General features: G+C 44.8%; 1 protein-coding gene across 1 annotated transcript in view; it reads right to left on the bottom strand.

Annotated features, from left to right (window-relative positions):
- The window catches only part of PIGL (phosphatidylinositol glycan anchor biosynthesis class L), a 53,347-nt gene extending 42,167 nt beyond the window's left edge, over positions 1-11,180 (bottom strand). The window contains exons 1-2 of the mRNA XM_059486840.1: positions 10,913-11,180; positions 7,903-8,002 (exon numbers count right to left, since the gene is read on the bottom strand). Of these exons, the coding sequence (XP_059342823.1) occupies positions 7,903-8,002; positions 10,913-11,180 (368 nt within the window). The remainder of the gene's footprint in view (positions 1-7,902; positions 8,003-10,912) is intronic.
- Positions 11,181-21,626: the final 10,446 nt, after the last annotated feature.

Raw genomic sequence — 21,626 nt, 5'->3', positions numbered from 1 at the left:
GGCTCCCACTGACACTGTCAACTGCAGGAGTTCTCAGTCATGTGTCAAAGAGGGTTTTATTAACACGAGAGTGGAGATTAACAACTGCTATAGAGCTTTACAAATGGGTGTTTTACAACGAGGTGACCAATGTGTAACCTGCAAGTGGAATTGCTGACTGCAGCCAGAGCTTTCAGTTGCTGTAAGAAAGACCCTGCACAGAATAATTCAATCACTTGCTGCTCCTGGATGAACTGAGAGAGCTTTGCCCACATCCAGACAGAACCCAGGACCTGGAATGACTCCAGAGTTTCCTACAACAGTTTTGAAAACAGAAGGAAACAGGAAAGTGACAACTACAAGGCATGTCAGCAATGCCACTTCACCTGAGGAGAGGTTCCCCTCTCTGCCACTTTGTCACTCTCTGCAGGGAAGCTGTTAAGGCTTACAGAGTAAAGACAGCACTTAATACACTGTGCCCTCCAGGGAGTTCGAAGCGAAGAACAGAAAACCTGGATTAGGGAACACTGAAAGGTTGTTGTAACTATATCTGCTCTCTGGATGCTGCATCTTCTCAGGTGAACTCCACAAAAGCTTCTGCTCCACCATGGAAATGAGGAAGACAAAAGCCTGAGTTCCCACAGACTTACTACTAACATTGGTCAGGGTTAGAAACATGATGATGGAAAAAGAACATCTTATTCATCATATCTGCTCCCTGAGGGCTTAGGAGTTGTACATGATTTTTTTACTGACACAAACAAGCTTTAACTTCTATTGTCTCGCAGAGGAAGAGAAGGCTGAACTCAATTCTGGCTCACACACCATCTGCAATTCCAGCCAAATCCCAGCCACACAACTTTTATTACTGGGAGGATGTCAGAGGCAAAGACACAGCTGGAAACTCAGAGCCCAGACTGAGCTTTGCTGTGCTGGCAGGGAGACAAACCAGTTTTTGATTTGTATGTAAACAGAGCCAATCTGAACTGGAAGGTCATTAAGAGAAAACACATTTTACACAACACCCATTGTACAGTTCCCTTTCCAACTTTCCCCATACCAACATTTTTTTTTTAATAAGACTTTGTCTTCTCTTGCTGACTTTTTTCAATGACAATTCCTGGGTGTGCTGAAGTCAATGGCCAACTCTCACTGGAAGTGATGGAACTGAAATTCTTTAGACTGGATCCCAAGGAGGAGTTTGCCCAAGAGAGATTGCAAATCACTTCCTCTCCTTTCCAATACAGTAATTACCTGCAGAAAATGCAAGTCCATTGCAGATGCAAAGAATTATGTTTCCAAAGCATGTCACAGTCTCAGGTCTCACAGATTAACTGAAGTACTTACATTTTCTACAATTAAAATAAGATGATGAGAATCCACAAAGAAACCACACAGTTCTTGTGATCAAGGTGTTAATGTCTGATCCATTATTGTGAGAAGGCTTTTAAGAGCATTCCCAGCAGAAACAGGAATATATTTTCCCTGAGTAAGCTTGGAGGAATGCAGAGATTCAAAAGCTTAAGCAGAATCCCCGCTAGATTTTTTTCTGTTTGTTCCTCCTTTTTAAATTGCTGTGATTATTTGATATAATTGTTACTCTTTAAGGGTAAGAGTTAAGCATTTCTCTGAAAAAAGACCTGTGTCTGCCTTTAATTAACAGCTGCAGGCTCAAATGAGGGACTAACAGAGATGTTGCTGGGTATCAAAGCAGGGAACCTTCAGAAGCAAAAGGAAAAGTGCCTGTCATTCTCCATTAGTTCCTCAGGGTCAGTGTTGGCAAAATACACTGAATTGTTCTACATGTAACCAGCAAAATAAAGAGGTTGTTGTAGTTTGCTGTGCTTAAAAGGGGACTCCTGGGTATAACTGTTAAAAATAGCTTTAATCTAAAGGCTGTATCTTTCTATAGCTTCCTGCAAGCATGATGAAAGTCCACTCAAAATGTTTTAACAGGAAATCAGCAAACTCAAAGACACTTCCTTCTGCTTGGACACAAGTGTTCTAGTGACAGAATGGCTCCCAGCCAGGAAATCTGTGTTCCCAGGAGACAGCAGAGCTGGGACAAGAACCATCTGCAAATCCAGGATAGCTCCTTGGAGCTCTCTTTGCTCTGAAGGTGATGCCTGTCTTTAATGTATGTGGAGGACATTTAAAAATCATTCATGAAAGAATAGTAAAAGGCAGCTCTGAATGAACTAAGCATGAACAAAAGAAAAAAAATCCTTGTAATGGATTTTCCTGTTCTCTGCATGTCCCTATCTTCAGCCCCAGACTCCTGAAATGCAGCCATTATGCACAGCTTTATTTCTTCACTTACCATAAGCTTAGCAATGCTGATGGTTTTTCAGTCAAATCAAACTTTCACCAGCTTCAGGGGATGGCTGGGATCCCTCTTCTCATCTTTCATGTTTTGAGATCAGTATTTCATAGTTTTTATTCTGCTAAAATCATCTCGAGAACTAAAAGTATAAATTTCAGTGCAGAGTATTTTGATTTGATTTCCATAAACCACATTGTCCTTTAGCTGTACTCCTTCATTTCCCCCTGCATTTATTCTGAGCCCTTGGCTCCTCTGGCCAGGCTGTTCCCCTCATTTAATCCCTGCTGTGGTTTCAGTGATGGGCTGGGACAGGTCCCTGTTGGCATCTGAGGGAGAATCTTCAGTGTTTCCAAAGGCACCATTGCTGAGGGAAGCCAGGGCCTTTTTCCTTTGTCCATCTCTCCCTTGGTGGACAGCAAGGAAGTTCCTTTTGCTGGAAAGCTGAGGAAGGACCTGGTTCATGCAGCCCCAGGGGGAAAAAAGGGGCAGATTTCCTTATTGACAAAAATATCTAACTCAGGACAAAATAGCTAAACCTCACTTAGTGCAATACAAAGCTTTGTTTCAGAAAGCAGCTTTCCTGGAGGGCTGTGAGACAGCTCAAGCCCCAGAAGAATTTCCTCTTAAATTATTGCATAGAGCAACACTTATAAAAGCAGATGCCTGAAGGCAGACTTTGATATAATCCTTTTTATAAAGTGTTCTGAGGTCCTAAAATGCCAGCAGGAATTGCCACGTAGGAAAGCACTTTGAAAAAATTATCAATTTAGAAATGTAAATATAAATAGGTGGCTAAATCTTTTATTGTCTTCTCAGAAAGAAAACTATTTACATTTCCAGAATTACACCAAACAGAAATGAAATCTGGCTACAGATTGATAAATACCAAGATCCCCACCTGACTGACAAAGTGCCCTCTTGTCATGATGAAGCTTGTTAGTGTTGAGGATGATTTGGAGTGTGTTTGGCTGATTCAAGGGATGTAGGCTGATTTCCCTGCAATACACACTGAGCATGTGATCAATTTACATGTCAGATTTCTGGTCCCACAGATGTCGTTCTTAATTACAGAAAATTCTGAACAAAAAAAAAAAAAAAAGGCCTTTACAGCATTGCTGGGATAAGGAAGATTAAGAAAATCCCATCACTCACTCCTGAAATATGCAGCTCTTCCAGAATAAAGCATGGCAGCAATTTTAATCAGCATACAGATCAGCTTTTTAGAATTAGCAATGAAATGTCAAATTATGATACCACAGGGAACTTAGGAAGACAAAATGTAACTCATTACCACAATTACTCCAGCAGAATTAAAACTATTACCTACTGATCCCAAAATATGAAACAATAGAACAGGAAAGAAGAAATATTAGGGAATAATATCACCTTTGTGATAGAAACACATAATAAGGAAGATTAACACATTTTTTAGAATCTCACAGTTCTGTGCCCTCAGCACCCCCCATCAATAAACCCAAGGACAGCAAATCCAAACTGGATCAATGGGATGGACTTAATGATTGTGCTTCTAAATTCTAATTTTAAAAATGGCTCAGATTTCCAGTGATTTATTTTGTTCTCTGAAGGGCCTGAGTGTTTTTGTATCTCTGTGATCACCACAACCAGGCACACACACTATTTACTTAAGGATATATTTTTCCCATGACCTTACAGACTCATTTCTCTGTCATGGAGAGGTCATGGAAGGAAGTTTGTTAGAAGTTAAATATGAGGAAGTGCAATAAAGCCTATTTATCTTATAGGAGGAAAAAATTAGTCCAACAGCACAGAATTATTACATAAAAAATGAAAAAAATAAAAGATTTTGAGCCTCTCTGCAGCCTCATAAAAATAGCCAGTGATAGTGCATGGGCAGATGTCGTCTCTGCTGAGCAGTGTCTGATCAGAGCCCTTTTGGACTTCAGTGCAATAATAATAATAAAAAGCAAAGGGAGTGCAATTTCCATGGAAACTTGGACGGAGATGTAACATTGTTTGCCGTAAGTGTCCGACTGTGAATGGAAAATTTTCCAGTTTACACAGATCCCAGCTATTATTTTCTTTGCAGTGCAAACTTAGGCCAAATATTTTCTGTCATATTAAAGATGCTAATAGTCAGTTTTACTTTCTGTCCAGAACAACTGTGCACAAAAGCTTCAGAATCCACAGTAAAACATCTGATATTTATCTTTCCATGAGCCCAAAACACACATTAGAAAAAAGAATAATTTGGGCTTCCTTTTATCTGCTTCTCTTCAGAAAGAGAAGGCAGATCAGAAATCATCTCCTCTTTCTGTGCAATGTTTCAGACTAATAGACAGCCAGAGCATTGGCAGATGTGCCCACTGTAAATGGGAGCTTAACTCACAGGAAAATCTGCTGTTGAAGCACATAGGATGATAAAAACACACCAAAAGCACAGAGTTTACATTCACATTTATATAATTAATGAAGTGACTTTTATCTTACATGAGTTTCAGAACTCCCTCTCTTGCTACTCCTCCCTTACCTAGCAGCAGGAATAATTGTGACAGTCCAGAAATCAACTTTGAACAAGACAAGCCCAAGTTCTGAGCTCGGCTGCCCCAAGTGTTAAGCCTTGTGTGGGAATGGTAACAAAAGTGGATTGTGAAACTTTTGTCCCCTAAATGCAGCTGGTTGGTGTAGTGTGGGAGCTGTGATAATGACATGGCAGCTCAGGGAACACCTCTGCAAATCTGATGCCTGACCTGTACTAGTCATAAGCTGGAAGAGTCCAGAGCTGAAATCTAAATTAGTCTGGAAGATGTGTGCATGCCCAGACATCCCTGCCCTTCCCACTCCTGGACATGTCCCACAGAGAAAAGAACTTTTCTGCAGGAAATGTGTGGTGATCTCAGATCTCTGGGGCTGACATGTGGGTACAGTTTGGGGCCATACTTGTGCAGATTTGAGTTGTCTTTAAGTGAGATAACAAACACAATGGCAACATCAAATAGAGCTCCTGAAGGATCCAGGCAGAGCAGTTGTGTGATAGAGACTGAGCTGGTCCTGCTGGGATTCCTGGATATCATTGAGACAGGCATTGTTTAAGGCAAGGCACTGCTTAGGAAGGATTTGGTGCTTAGCACAGATTTCATCATAGGCTGACTGAAGCTTTCTCTTCACAAGTTCACACACAGTCCCAAAAGTCATGTTGGTTTTATACCTGCCTGCCCAGAGAGATGACAGAGCAAGTCAATCACCTGGCTTTGAAAATCTATTTCCCCTTTTACATCTTGCAAATTCTACTCACTCACTTGTAGATCACACAAAGAAAGAGGAAGCAGCATGACTCAGCTGCACACTACAATGGCTGGAGCAGATCCAGACCTTGCAATCCTTTGGGCTTTCCTTACCAAAACACAAAGCTGCAGCTTGGCTAATGTAAAGCATGCAGTGTTTGTGTAAGCAATGGGAGATGGGCAGCAGGCCAGCAGCTCTCCCAGAGCAATGTGCTCCTCCTTTACATTGATGGCAAATCATCTTCTGAACAGTTCAGCAAGGAACAAAAGAGCCAAAGGGCTCTGATGTTAAAATGCTAAGGAGGAACAGCCTCTGAGCTGTATTCTGCAGGCATGAATTTACACTGAAATCTAGTGGTAAATAATGAATTACTTTAGCAAGTTCCACACAATGCCATACCAGCAAATATTTTTGTATAATCTGCAGATTACATAAGTCTCAAGACACACAGGAAAACTACTGACCTTAGTGAATCCCAGAACTTGGAGAAAGTTTCAAGAACCCTGTGTCCTAGTGTTTTGTCTAAGCCACTGGAAAACAGTATCTGAAAATCAGCTACACCAGAAATTCAGTGTGGTCTAGAGATTAAGCCTGATCCTCTACCAGTCTGCTAACACCTGACCCACAGATGTTTTTCATAAAGAGCATCCACATGGTGAGTGATGGCACAGTAAATAATGCACTGTAAACATATTTAACTTTACTGTGTAAACAAGCTGGGAGCAAAATTCATCAAGAACTTCACTTCATTTACTCCCTGAGTGTACAACAAAGTTGAAGGGTTTGATGGTTATCTCACAGCAATCTAACTCAGAGGTAAAGACCTCAAATCCAAACCTGTTTCTTGGAGCAATGATGAACATTCCAGCTCAGCTCTGGGCAATGGGATGGCTCTGTCATCTCAGGCACTGCCTTCACAGGGGGAGCACAGATCAGGACAGAAATGTGTGCAATAATAATAAATAAATAAAGTAAGAAAGAGGCATCAGCCAGGAGATTTCTCTGAAAAGGCCTCACCTTCCAAGGATTGACTTACAACAAGCAGCTCCCTGGGCTGTGTGTGGGGGGTGACTGAGCAGCATCAGAACTTGCATCACTCACCAGCCAAGCTCACACTGCTTCAGAGGATGAAAGGCCAAGTGGCTTCAGGGCTTTAATGGCAAAGATGGTTCATTGAGCAGACTTTATGCTTAGCAAAGCTGAGCAGCTTTTTCCTTATTCCTCCCCAGAATGTTTTGGGCATTGTCATATGCTTGTAGTACAGAACTTGCAGTTACCCAGAGCCAGCTCATGAGAAGTGAATGGAAACATCTCTTTCCATTCCAAAGGAAAAACAACTTTTATGCTGTTTTCCTCAGAAAGCTGAAAACTTGGAGAGAAACCTAAAGCTAAAAAAAGCAAAGAACTCAAAAAGATTCATATTCTGGACTGTGGTTTCTGCTGCCTTAGCTCAAGGGAAAATATGGTCATGGGAAAAGGGCCTGCCTGGAGGCAGAGTTTTTTCCAACTCTGACTGTTCTAGTTGGAGTGGCTTTAAATCAATATGTTGTTATTATTTCTTCATAAACAGAAATATTCTTTATGGGCTGTGTGATAGCTGTTTACAAGTGAAACAACCACTTGTATCATGTTTCCTAGCAATCACTGTCTCATTCAGATCTTAAACACAGACAGTGATTGGGCAATCTGAGAGGCTTTTACAACATTAGTTCCAAGTTTCACTGATTCAAAGTGTTAAATCACCCTCCCAGAGGAGAGTTCCTGCACAGAGAAGTGTCAGCTTTGCCACCCTCTGCAGCTACACACAGCTGAAACAACACCACACCTTAGGAAAACACATCTTGCATGGCTTAATTTTGAAGAATCTCACTGTCATGTTACTGTGGACTGTCTTTAGTTCTGCACTTCACTTCTGTCTTTAGCCAGGACTAAAGCAGATTGTAAATATAATAGAATTCCACACTAACCTTGAAAAGACCACCTACAGACAAACCTGCCCCAAGCAATCCAGAGAATTTCTGTCTGTCTACAGTTGTTACACAACAAAATGTGATCATGCTGCCCAGACAGGGTGCCAGATGCCAGCAAGTGTGGTTATCATTATTCCAAATGCTGTATGAACAGAGCTTCACCTAGGAACTGTGATCCCCATCACGCAAAAGAATTGTCTTCTGCATTAATTAGATTTATGAGAAGAATTAACACAAATATCTAATATTGTCTTTCTTGAGATTCCTCAAGGCTTTTTAGAACAACACAGTCAGCTCTCCTGAATGTTAAAGTGAAGTTCAACCCCCTTTAAAACTGGAATTCTACTGGAAAGAAAACCCAGTTACCTGTGATCAATGACTGTGACATCAGAAGGAGGAATCCCCAGCACACAGCAGCTCTGTTCCAGCTCTTTCTTACGAATCTCTCCTTGATTGTAATAATTTCCTGAAATCAGCAAACACAGCAACACCAGCTAACTCACTTCAGGTTCAGATCAAGGGGTCCAAACAGCTCAGAATCTTCTTCCTTGTGCCATTCACAGAGGAAATTAAGGCAGAACTGACATGGCAAGACTGCAAAAACTTAGAGAGGCAAAAGAAGAGAGAAAACCTAATCAAGATAAAGGCAGCTGGGAAAAGTTGTAACAGAGATCAACAACTAACAGGGAAATGGGATTCATCATCTTAAAACATTGGCTCCCTCTTCACTGAATTTTCTTCTCATCTTGCCCTGACATTCCCTTATTTTTTCTTGGCATCAGCCATGCAAAGTCCCTGCCAGAGCTGTGATGCCCCTTCCAGAACGTTGCTCTATGCAGGGCAATACTTGCAACTCAATTTTAACTTTGAAGTAATAAAATGAAAAAAATACAGTTGAGTATTAATGTGTGATTCAAGTCTGTAGTCAGCTGTCTTGAATTACACCAGAACTTTTTATTGTTGTGGGTGTGAGTCATCTAAATCTAGCATTTCTCTGGAGCAGTGTTGCAATCTGAGCCATCTCTAGCAAGCTTTGTACAATTTTCAAAGAGGGAAAGAGTAACTAGAAGGAAAAATCCTCTTCCCACAGCCTGTGACTGAATGACTTTGGGAGACTGACAGTGGGATGCACCTTGGATTGCAGCTCCAGCTGCAGCAGAGTGAACTGAAGGGTGCAGCCTGTCTGGAATCACTGAGGAGTACAAGAGGGTTCATTTCAGAGTGGTTTTTACCAGGCCATTACCAACACAGTGCTGGGAATAAACAGCTTTTGCTGCAGTGCAGTGTCGCAGCGGAATGCAGGTGATGCTTTATCCCAACACTCCCACTGCTCCCAAAACCCCTGACTTGTGCTGAACTCAAACAGCTCCACAGCTGCAGAAATGTGTCAGGACATCAGGAGTGTGTCAGGGCTCACCAGAAAGAATGGGCAGCTGCTGAGAGCAAGCCCAGCTGAATAGCTGATGCTGCTGGACCTCATCCATGGAGCTCTCACAACAGAGCCAGCTACTACAGAGAGCAAAGCACATTTAGACTGAGTGATTAATTCAATCTAAGATTATTCAGTGTGTCAAAGACTGATTTCTTTTTCCCAGTGCTGTAATTCTAACTCATTTCTAAGTCAAATTGATTGATAACTGAAAACTGCAAGTACAATGGTTTTTAAGTAATGATTTTGTCTCAGTGTTAACAATTTGCAGTGCCTTTGATCAACTCACTTGTCATCATCAATCACTCAAACAATGAGAGGATGAACCATCTGAATCACCCACAAGACTAATCAGAGGCTTTTAAAATAAAAATCTCTTAGCTCATAAAGGTGCTCTCCCTTACATTTCCTTACAAGTGAGAAAGTACCTAGAAGGAAACAGCAAACACCCTGAATGTGTCATGCCACTGAATCAGGAGGAAAGAGAAAATTCAACAAAATAAACAGAAACACAACATTCTTTGGAAAGTTCTCTACCAGCAGCAGTGAATTAGTCCCCAAAATTGAAATGGCAGAGCTGCACTTCAGTAATCTCCCCGCAGCTGTGGAGATGCACAGACCTCTGTCCCTCAGCAGAGACAATGAAAGCTCTGCAGTAAATCTTGAATAGGAGGTGCAGAGCCATCAGTAAAACCACTGGGTTTCAATAGTTCAGTTCCTGTCTTCTCACCTGGATGGTCTGCCAGGACAGAAAGCTTTGGAAATGACAGAAATGTTGGCACTGAACTGGCTGGAGCTGCCAGAGGCACAGGGGGCTCTTTCTCAAAGCTAAGCAGCTCTCAGTGTGAGAATTCTGGTACTGCAATGTGGTCTGAAAGATCAACTCAAACCAGGTTGTTTCTCATGCACAGAAACCTGAACAATGGACTAACTGCTCAGGTGTCAGTTCTGCAGAACAATCTGGAGCTTCAGCAGATCATGAGAAGAACACAAAAGTGTTGTGTGGTGTGGAAAGTTCTTGTTCTGGGCAAACAGTGGAGCCTGTAAGAATCTCTCTACTCTACTCAGCCCCAGCTGCAGTGCTGCTTCCAGTTTGTTATCACTGCCCTTCCAAAAATTACATGAACCAAAGGAAGAGTCCAAGGGAGAGTGATGAGAATGATTAGAGGTTTAGAAAACATGATCTATGAGGGAAGACTGCAAGTAATCAGGTTGTTTAGTCTGGAGAAGATAAGGCAGAAGAGGCAGATAACAGTCCTAAAATATGTAAGAGGCTGTTACAAAGGGATACTCTGATTTCTATGTTCCTGCCAGGCATGAAAAAATAAACAAACAAGCTTAAATTACACCAGTGACTCAGGAAAAAGTGATTTGAGGGAAAGCTAAAGCAGCACCGACACAGACCCCACAGGCTGAGGCACCTCCCCGGACATCCTGGAGAACAAACATTTGTCTGCAGCAAATGAAGGCACATCGCTGCTGCTTGCAGATCAGCACTGATGGGCAGCCCCGGCCTCGTATTCCCTTCCGGGCTATTGCTCCACGATCGGATCGCAATGCAAGTGCTGCTTTAGGTGTGTTACACTGGACATTAAAACTGGACCATCCAAACAAGTCTTGAGCAAGACAACAGAATCGCAGGGAGATGCCAAAAGGCCGCACTGAGCAGCACCTCTGACAGCCCAATGACACCGCCCCGCAGCCTGAAAGGGCCTCAGCACCGCAGCTTTCAATTTGAGCACGTTCCCCTCCGTTCCCCCACGCCACGCTCTTGCAGAGGAGAGGGGAGGCGAGGAAGGGCGGGCGATGGCCGCACCGTGCCTCAGTTTCCCCACAGCGTCACGGCGCGAGGCCACACCCGCGGGGAGCCATCGCGGCGGCCTCCCCGTGCCCCGGGGGACGGCGGGCATGGATGGGGGTGCGGGTGCGTGGGTGGTCCCCGCTCACCTGCGGAGCAGCAGAGCACGGCGGGGGCGGCCCCGGCGCTGCGCAGGCCGAGCAGGGCGGGGGCGAAGAACATGGCCTCGTCATCGGGGTGCGCCGTCAGCAGCAGCGCGCGCCCGCCCCGCGCGCCCCCGCGGCACCCCGCGCGGCCCCGGCGCAGGCGGCGCGCGCCCCCGAGCAGCAGCAGCAGCAGCAGCAGCAGCAGCAGCAGCAGCGGCGGCAGCACCGAGAGCGCCGCCGGCGGCACCCAGCACCACGGGCCCGCTGCCATGGCGACCGCCCCGCGCCAACGCCGCGCCGCCGGGAAACGCCGGCCGCCGCGCGAAGGTTCCGCCGCACCAAAGGGTCCCACGCTCCCCAGGGCCCTCCCGTCCCCGCCTCGGGGCGGGGCCGCTCGGCCGATGCCGCGGAAACGGGGCCCGGGCCGTGCCGCTCCGAGGAAACGTGTCCCGCTCCTGCTGCTCCGTGAGCGGGACCCTGCGCTGGCCAGGCCCGAGGGTGTGCGCTGAACACCGGCTGTGCCCCTGGGCCAAAGCCGTACTGACCATGCCGGTGCCTCCACAGCGATTAACAGTGAAAAAGTCGAGCTGTTCAGCGTGTGCTACCTTTTATCCCTGCTGTGGAAGAGACGTGGGTTAAGGGGAAGCTCAAAAACAGGGCAGGAGGAGCTTGTCTTTACACACGTTCTGTGGCCTATCCCCAGTGTGGCTGCAAACGGGGGGAACTTTTGGGTATGGTTTAGAAGTGAAGTCAGCCACTGGAGAAAGCTACAGAGCAGAAGGAGACAGGAAGCATTAAAATAAACATGAAACAGTCAGGCAGATGCACGATGGCGTGGATACTTTGCTTTTCCTAACAGGCAAGATGGAAGACAAGTGTACAGAGCAATGGTGGAGTGTGGGAGCTGGGTGGGTTAAAGCATAAAAGGTGAATACAATTTATTGGAGTTCTGAGGAGCAGCTCAGACCTCAGCAGGTGTATGCCTGACTGGTCTCCCCTGGCTCTTATTTGGACATCTTTAACTTCCAAGTGATTCCAAGCAAGAGTCATTGGCTTGTGTTGGGATTAGAGACTGTGAACATCAGCCTGGAGATGTGCCGTGTCACCATAGCGTGGCACTTTTAACCACGGTAATAACCCAACCCTTGGTACAACACGTGTTTGCTGAGCGATCCTGCTCGCCACAGGGTGAGCCCCAGCTTTTTTCATCTGAACCAGTAATTGTGTGGGCACCCATCCTGCAAATGTGGGCACGACTTCTCCATTTAATGGAAATTGTGACCATGAAGTAATCTAAGCTTGCCTAATGCTGTCTTTCCCATAGTAAACCTGATTAGAGACTAATTTGTGATTTTAGCGCATCCTGAGTTGCACATTTGCACGTACGACGCCGTGCAGGTTTGAAACTCCTGAGAACGCAGGGAACGAGTTACACACTCCTCATTCCGGGGGAGGAATGATCAGACATTTAACGAGATTTAAACCTCTCTCACATTTTCGGAAGTCATTCGTCGCCGGGGCTCGGGCCCGAGCTCAGGGACAGCGCGGGAAGCACCGCGGACGGGGCGGGAAGAGCCCTGCGGGACCGGACGGGCTCCGGGCGATGCTCCCTTGAGGCCGCGCTCATCGGCACGGCCGCGGCCGGGGCCCCTTATGGGTTATTATCAATTTACACCGGTCCGGCGGGGGCCAGCGGGGCGCTGCGGCTCCCTGGCGGTCCGAGCCCCGGGAGCCCCTCACGGGCACGGCCCCATTCGCCTCATGGCGGCCGCGCCCCCCCCGGCCCTCAGCGGGAGGGGGAAGGAGCCCCTCCCCGCCGCACGGGCCAGCGGTCCTGGAAGGGACATAGCACCCCGCCCTCCCACCGCCGCGCTCCTCGGTGGCTTTTCTAGGCATTTTACTGCCTGTGCTTCACCACACACCGGCACAGCCTGAGGAAGGGGAAAGCCACCGTGGCCGGTGAAAGGTACCGGTGAAAGATGCCGCGGCTTGTTCTGTATCTGGCAGGACCTGGCGGGAGGGGGCGGAGCGCGCGGGGCCGGGGGAGGGGAGGCAAGATGGCGGCGGCGGCGGCGCTGAGGGTGAGGTGAGACGCCGCGCCCGCCCAGCCCCGCCGGGACCCGCCGGCACCCGCCGCCCGGGCCGCCCCCGCGCCGCGCCTCGGTAAGCGCGGGGAGCCCGGCGGGGCGGCGCGGGGGCAGCGGGCTGAGCGCCTCCGCTGCGAGGAGGAGGAGGAGGAGAAGGAGGAGGGGGAGGAGGGGGAAGAGGCGGGGGCCCGGCCATCCCGTCCTCCTCCCTCCTCACGGGGACGGAGCCCTGTGGTCTCCGGGGGGAGGGCGCTGGAGCCGGGGGTGCCCGTGGGGCAGCCGCCGGGGCTGCGGGGGGTTGGCGGATCAGGGCCGGGGGGTGCCCGGTGCCCGCGGGGCTCTCCCCCATTGACGCTGAGGGTGCGCGGGGATGGCGGGGCGCGGAGCGCTGGCCCTCGCTGGGAAGTTTGTGCAGAAATCCCAGAGCATCTCCGTGCTGGGCGTTCATCCTTGCGCTGTGGGCAGGAGGAGTGCAAGTTAAAAAAGGAAAAAAAAAAATGAAAAGAAGGGTCAGTTCTTCCAAATCATCCCCTCGGAGTCTCGGCCAGCAGCGCGGTGGTTGCTGAGGATGTGCTGCGGCCGCAGCTCCGTGTCGGGCGAGCATCGCTGTCAGTGCCGGGGAGTTGTTGCTGATGCTGACGCTGAATTATTCATATGGGACCTGTAAACATCCCCGGCTTCTGTCATCTCCGGGCTGCTGCAGGGCACAATGGAAGTGGCTTTTGCTAGAATTATTCTGACTTGATGGTAAAGAACTTCGTGCTTGCTGATTTTTCTGTACTTAGAAAAGCTGTGTGTATCAAGTTGGTTGCAGTTAGCTAGGATTCGAGGTGAATGTATGAACTGTCAGTGGCAGACAGGCTCCAGTAAGCAAGTAGATATTGTGAACAATCTGTTGTCCAAAATCTGCTTCTTCTTGTTTCACAGATGTGGTTTTAACAAGTCTGTTACCTTTTCATGATTCTAAATATTGGTGTAACCTGGGACAACTTATTACAATGGAGGTGTCTAGTCTTGAATACTTGATTTTTATGGCAGTATTCTTTTATTAATTTTCTATAGTTATGAACTGTTTGAGCTCAGATAGGGATTTTTATCCTAGGCAGGATGATTTGAGAGGTAAAATCCAGAGCAATCATAGCAAAAGCTGGTGTTGGTAAGTGGGATGGCACAGTGTAAGTGCCTGAAGAAGTGGACACAGTTATGTCACTGCACACAAGGACTGTGCAGCTCTGTTGCAGTTTTGCGCTGGAATTTTACTCCGCAGAATGTTGTTGTAATTCCTGATTAACTAAACAACCTTGACATTTGGAAAGGAAGTCTGGAATATTTGAAGTGGATTTCTAGTTAGCTGGAATGTGGTGTCTTGTGTTGGGGGATGAAAGAGCTTCGTGCCTAGCTGAGGGATTCAAAAGTTCAGGGGAAAGGAGCCGACTGCAGTGACCCTTTTTGTGAAAGCGTGGTTAATTTTTTCTTTACGTCGCTTTTCTTTGTGATATGGTATGGGCTGCTGAAGAAAGAGAGCTCTTTTGTGATTCATGTGCAGGGTAATTTGTTTGAAATACACTGTTTGATGTTGGTCACTAAAATACCTAAACTTGTTGCTGAGATGTGGGGAAGAGCAGGGTTTTGGGATCTTCTTTCTAGGAGTTATAATGTGTGCTTTTTAACGTGTGGGGAGGATGTTACAAGTGTTTGCTTCCACATGTGCTGCTTCTCTCTAGCTTCTTAATCATTGCAGCCATCAATTAAAAGCAGCTCTCCAGACTGAAATGACATGCACAGAATCAGAATATATTCATTTTGCTACATTGTGCTGCTGCTGTTTTGTTTTGAATACACTTTGTCTCCTACAACCACTCATTTTAGTTGCTCTGTCAGGGCAGACATGTTTTCCATTGTGATGTGAAAGGATCTACAAAACTCCCTCAAAACCTGTGGTAGAAGTAGGGACAGACCCTAAAGCTCCTTCCCAATTCCTCCCTCCAGCCCTTTCCACAGCCCCCGTGCTCCTCTGGCTGCATCTTCTGAGTTGTTTCATTTCTCAGTTGTAGCATGAATGAGAGATGCTCACAGGGAAGGGAAGCTGCCTCTGCTTCAGCTGCTGTTAAATGCATGAAAGCAACTGAAAAAAACCTTCTGTAGTAGACAACAGTATTTCTTATTTATAGGAAATTTATACTCTTTCAAAGCTCTCTGCAAAAGTTCTGGTGAAATGTTTTATTCCTCTATATGGCCTTTTGCCTACAATATGATTTAAATGAAGGCTTTCTTGGCTGATTGAAAATACTGTTTGGAGTTCTGGTGTGTGTATGACTTATATTGAAGATTTTAACAATTGTGGAGCTGGAAGGGGTCTGTTCCTCGTGCAGGTGCAGCACAGAACAATCTCCAGAACAGACCTGTAACCAGACAGTGGTTTCATAATGCAAGCAAACGTTTCCTGGATGCCAGGCTTGAGCTCTTCAAGTCATTTATGTTCTTTAGTCAAATCTGAATCAGTGTTTCAGTGTTGGGCTATTAACTGAACATGGTACCTTCCCTCCCTCCTGCAACTGGTCCAGATAAAAATTCTGACCTATGCAGCACTGCTGTCTGTAAATATTTACTTTGTGATACTTCTAAATCATGCAAATAGCCAGGACAGTGCTGAATATATCTTCCATTTCAGTGTCTCTCTTCTTCAGTGACTCTCCCTCCAGTAATGAATTTCTGTGAGGTTCCTTTCATTCCCATGTTCCTTCTGAGATGTTCCTTTCCCTTCCATGCTCTTCAGTGAGTTCCCTTTCCCTTCCATGCTCTTCAGTGAGTTCCCTTTCCCTTCCATGCTCCTTCTCTGAGGTTCCTTTCCCTTCCATGCTCCTTCAGTTCTCTCCCAGCCCCTGTTGAATCCAGCCTGGGCCTGCTGGGGCTCTGCTCAGTGAGCTGTGTGAGACACAGGGCTCAGCCTTACCTTAGAGCTGTGTTTCTTCCCATTATCCTAAGAGATATTCCCATGTCCTTGCCCAGCTCTACATCTAAACCATTCATGGTGTTGCCCCTCCCAGACTGTCTTGATAAACCTTCTTTTTTTCTTCAGGCTCGAGGAAGATGTTGGTCTATGTGGTTTTGAAATCAGCAACTTCACCTCCTTAGGATTGCAAAGGTTATTGCAAAATTTAAGGTGCTCTCTTGGTACAAAGATGCATCAGCCCTCTCGGAAAAATCCTGTTGTTCATAACTTTCAGCAGTAAAAAAAATGTAGAAATGAATGTTTCATGCAGATTACCTGGACAAACTGTTGGGCAGGATTTAAAAATTCTCTGCATGTTGAGTGACTGCTCTTGGGTAAAACTGAAAATGAAAATACAGTCACAAAGGTGTTGGGGAAAAGGACACCTATAAATGAGAAGGGATGATGTTCAGTGTAAAATGTGCTTTACTTGTTGTGTGCTGCAGGGAAAGGACATTTGGGTGATTCTCCTTTGTGCCCTCACCGTGCCAGAGGGCTCTGCTCCTGTGGGAGCTGCACAAGCCCAGAGCATTCCCTGGCCCTGGGGCACAGAGCTGCCCTGGAGCTCTGCTGGGCACAGCCCGGGGCTGCCTGCAAGAGCAAATGCTCTCCCGGAGGGATTAAAATGTGTTCACGTTTCAGGGAGCACAGCTAACAAATGTGAATATAAATCAGCTGCAAACCCGACTGATTCCTGCCCTGTTTGTCGGTGTTACAGAGTTAACACACAAGTTCATAGCAAGTTCAAGTGCTGCTCAGCAGATGAGGCAGGTATATGATTTCAGATCTGCTGCTTTTCACCTCATTAACAGTATTTTGGGGCAAAATGATGAATTAGTGTTAGTCAAAAAATTGTGGATACCCTATAGAGTTTTGTCTCATCAGGTTCCTATTTTTCAACTCTTGTTCTAATTCTGTCTGAAATGCTGGATTTGCAGAGAAGGGCTGTTTGCAAAGTGGGAATTCTCCCATATAATCATTGTAACTTCATGGTTTAGCTGTCTTGGAATGTTGTATCCAGAACGTGGAATAATAAATGTCACTTAATTGTTCCATTTTAGCCATTATTCATATAGGTGCTGATGTTTCTCTATGGCCTCAAAGATCAGACTTAAGCATATCCAGAACCTTGAAGTTCTGGGTTGGTTTTGGGTTTTGTTACCCCAGATCTAAAGGATTATTTATTGATACCACTCCTAGTTCAAGATCTCTTTCATTCCTTGCCTTTTTCTGTGGCTTGGAGGCAGTTGTACCCGTCCCAACTGGAGTTATATATTTATATATTGTTGCATTTCCTGTGAAATAGAGTATCTTATATGTAATCCTAAATGTAGTAGCAACAAACTTTGTTTCCAGAAGGCCCTGGTGCATCAGTATCAGAATTGACCAAATCATTGTTCTTAGATACAGTTTAAAAAATGTTATTTTAGCCTTTCTGTACTTTTTAGTTAAAATCTAGACTTCATTTTATCTGAACCCAGTCAGCTGAGGGGAATTATGAGGCTGATACTTGGTTTGCCCTGACCCTTTCTTTAGAAGTGTTTTTTCTTACAATCCATTATAGTTTGTGGATTTAGTCAGTATGGACTAGTCAGGTTATATTTCCTTTTCCAAACCAAAGCTGCTTTTAAAAGCTGTCACTGCAGATTCACTTTGGATAATCAGTGAGCTACAAGAAGATCCTGAAAACTTGAAGCTGTGACCACAGAATTTCTTGGCTGTTAGGTGATGTCAAAAGGAATTTTACCTGCAGGTGGATTAACAGTGAAGGAATAAATTCATGTGTAGGAGCTGTTCTTGAGCTGTCTACACTTTTAGTCCAAAAAAGGAGAACAAAAATGGTTGTTCTGAGAGAATATTTAAACACAGTGTGTGATGCACATGAAGTTTGAGGTATGGCTGTTTCTGTCATCGGTGAAATGTGAGGAAAGAGGTGAAATGGAGCAAACCTCAGTGGGTTGTTGGACACTTGTGAGTGAGGATGAGTTGCTGAGGAAGGCTCTTTGCAGTTCTTGTCACTGTGGTTTGTGTAGCACCTCTTGAGTCTCTTGCCTGCAGCACTGGAGGATGCCTGGGCTGGTTTCTGTTTCACATTGCAGTTTTCAGGGTGAAGTTTGAATGCTCCAGTTGATGTTTCAGAACCAGTGGAATTACCCTGGCAGGGATAGGGCCCTTCAGAAGGGGTGAGGGAGATGTCTGGGGTTTGGGAGCTGCTGGAGTCACCTCAGAAAAAAGCTGTTTCCTCCTGGGAAGGCGAGTCCTTCCCTGAGCAGTGTTTGGGCTCTGTGGGGTTTGCTTTGCAATTCAGTTCTGGAGATTTGGGTTCTTTTGGCTCATGAAATTCTTTCATGGTGTGCATTAACTGTGTGCTATTTACCATATTGGGACAACCAGAGGAATCTGGTGTTCCTTGGAAAATGATTTTAGGAAAGAAGCTATCTTTGTTTCTATGACATACTTTTAAAAGAAGAAAACCCTGTAATGTTTGTACCCTTCTCAGTTTTAAGTCATCGCTCTGTGGTATTTTTAGTCAAGGAAATGTCTACATCCTTAATTTCCATTTCTGAAGGGAGGACTTCCTCCTACCTCTTTTGGCTGGTTTTGGTGTTCTTGTGACCCTCCTTGGCAGAAGAGATCTGGATAAGCTCCATGGCAGGGTGTGAGAGCTGTTCCTCCATGAAGACCCAGGAGGAGCTTTCCTCCCTCAGGGGTTCTCTGGATCCCAGGGTGTTGTGTGGTTACAGCTGAGTGGATGCTGGAGATCTGCACTCTTAATGGAAGTGGATGTGCTCAGCATCTCTCTATTTTTATTTCATTTTTTGGTAGGCAAGTGGATAATTGATCAGAAACTTCCAAAGGTGTTGATGTGATCTCAGTTTTTCCTGTTTTTCCCCCTCTATAATGCAGCAAACTTGTGTATGGCCTGAGACCTGAAATGATGCATTAGCAACTTTTATTTGAGATCATAAATTACAGGAGGGATTAAAATAGAATTTCCAGGAGAGGAGTATCTTGTCAGCTGAATTTGATCAACCCCATTTTGGTAAGCAGAAATTCTATTTGTATTTGTAGCAGGAGAGAAAGAAAAAACCTGTTATTTAAGGTGAAGTATAACAATGTGATGCTGAGATTTGGCAAGAGTTTGGATGTAAATCACATGTGTAAGGATGCAACCAATTTTCACCTTTGGAATGGCAACAAAAATTGCTTTGAATGACTCTTAAATACTTATTTAATATTTAGTGTTCAAAAATTATTACTTGAAGTATTTTAAGCAGCTGGTTACCTGTGAATGGGGAATCTTTTCCTATTAAAATGTGGAGTATAAAAACCTATTTTAATTGTTTTGGCTCCCTTGTTGGAGATGGAAAAGTCTCCTAGTACAGAGTCAGTGTGACATCTTGAATTGACAGCTGTAATGCTCCTTAACTTGTGTAATTGGCTAAATTAAAGTTTACCATGTGTCATGGAGAATATGTCAGGCACTGCAGAGCTTTGGATGTTCAGAAATCAGATTATATTGTATATTAATGGAAATTTCAGAGTGTGAAAAGGGTTGAATTCAGATTTTTGGGCTTTTCTTAACATCTATTTTTCAAATACTCCTGTTGGTTGATTTATATGATGTTAATAATTAATGGGGAGATGTTTTTCAGTGCTGGTAGTAAAACAGCCCTACAGATGTAACTTTTGTACTGTATTTCTAGCAGGGATAGAAATAATGATTTTTCCATCAATAACTTTGTGAGTACAACTGAATGAGATTAAAGTTGTTGGGAATTTATGGTGTATTGGGGAATTTATGGTTCTGTCTGTCACAGAAGAAGAAAAGGCATTTGCACATGTGGAATTGTCTTGGAAAATTCAGCAGTGAGTTCTTCTCAACTTGGAGAAAATACATTCATTGTTTCTGTTCATTCCAATAGCATATGTCCTTGTGCTTTGACTACAAGCTTTTGAGAATTCTGCAGCATAAAATTGAGTGAAAAAAGAGTGAAAGAAAGATTAGAAAAAGTGTGGAAGAGGCCCTGAGCTTTGGGGTTACGCCTGTGTTCTGCAGAAATGGGAAGCACAGGACTCTGGGGCATATTTAAATGACCATTACTCAAGTTGTCTTTAATTTTAGTTTTGACCTTTGAACATTTTTTTTTGCTTGTAGCACAAAACAAATTTTTCATCTTTTAAAGGGTATGCCCAGCAGATTTTTATACTTTGCAGTTCATCTCATCTGTAAGCTTGGCCATTGTAGCTGGAATGCAGATCCTTCAGTTTTAAAGCACAGAATTATCTTAAATCTGCTCAGGCATCAACCTTCTGGTGGGTTCTTGACTGAAAACCTTCCACCTTTCAGGATTGTCCTGTTGATCTTGTAGCTTTCATCCCATCCCATCCCATCCCATCCCATCCCAATTTGCAGAATTTTGTAGTCAGGCTTCAGGGTTGACACAGATCAGTTTGAACCTTAACTTCTTTACTTTGTCACTAAATTTCACCATCTGAATAAATGTCATTTGGCTTTGCTGATGAGTGGACACTGAGGAGTGACTGAAGGACTGGTGAGTGCTCTGGAAGTGTTTGGTGATTTTTTAGGGAAGATTTTCTAGATTGTTAAGGCAGTGTGAGCTTGCAGCCCTACTGGTAATGTTTGGGAGATGATACTCAGCCTTGTACTGTGACCAGTAATTCAAAGAAATAACTTTTTCTATGGACCCATTGAGCTATTTTTAGCAATCTGTCTTGAATGGGCATATTAGTGTTTTCTGGTGTGTGACATATCCCCAGGATGCAGAGTTGATATTTTTGTTTGGGTGTCTGAACAGGTTAATGATTGCCTGGTAAAACAAAATATTAATGAGAAGATTTGTTTTGCAAAGCTGGCAATACACTGAAGGGTTTTCCTTATGTGACTCTTGACTTGTAATTTTGATTTTTTATGCCATTTGAAGCATTGAGTCTTGAAGGGTCTGTGATTCCTGAAGTCTGCTCAGTGTGATTCAATAGGCTGGTCCATAAATACAGCCTGATTTTGTTTTTTTCCATGAGGTAGTTTCATTACCTTTTGATGAAGTGAAATCACAGAAATAATTATTCACAATATTGTTGTCATGCCTTGGATAAGGCCTAACTGCTAAAACATTCCCTTCACTCTTCATTCTCTAGCCAGAGTAAACTTTGAATAAATATCCCTGAATTCATTTTGTGATTCATTGTGGATCCCCTGTGCAAGGCAGAGCCTCCCTTGCTGTGCCATGGGTTAGTTACATCAGAGCTCAATTCACTAAAGCTGCTGATTTAAAACCAAAATCCCCCAACTCGGGTTAGACTGTAATCTCATTCTTTGCACTCTTTATATCACACTTAGTCTGCTCAAAAACAAGATGAGGAAAATTCCCAAAAGGATGTGAAATTTAATTAGCAAATGTTGGTTAAGCACTTCAAGATGGCACGAAAATGACTCTGAATGCAGAAATGTCAGCTTGTTTTGGATAGCTGAAGGCAAGCTGAGTTTCCCCATGAGACTGGTCCTTTGTCCATGGAGGTAAGAGTTGCAGACAGGGTATGCCAGCAAGTGGAGCAGGTGCCTGCCCTGCCCTGGGACAGCTGCTCTCAGGTCTGTGTGGCCACACAGTGAAGGCTT

The sequence above is a fragment of the Ammospiza nelsoni genome, chromosome 21 (genome assembly GCF_027579445.1).
Source record: "Ammospiza nelsoni isolate bAmmNel1 chromosome 21, bAmmNel1.pri, whole genome shotgun sequence".
In the NCBI taxonomy this organism is placed as follows: domain Eukaryota; kingdom Metazoa; phylum Chordata; class Aves; order Passeriformes; family Passerellidae; genus Ammospiza; species Ammospiza nelsoni.
This window is presented reverse-complemented; position numbering and strand designations above follow the sequence as displayed.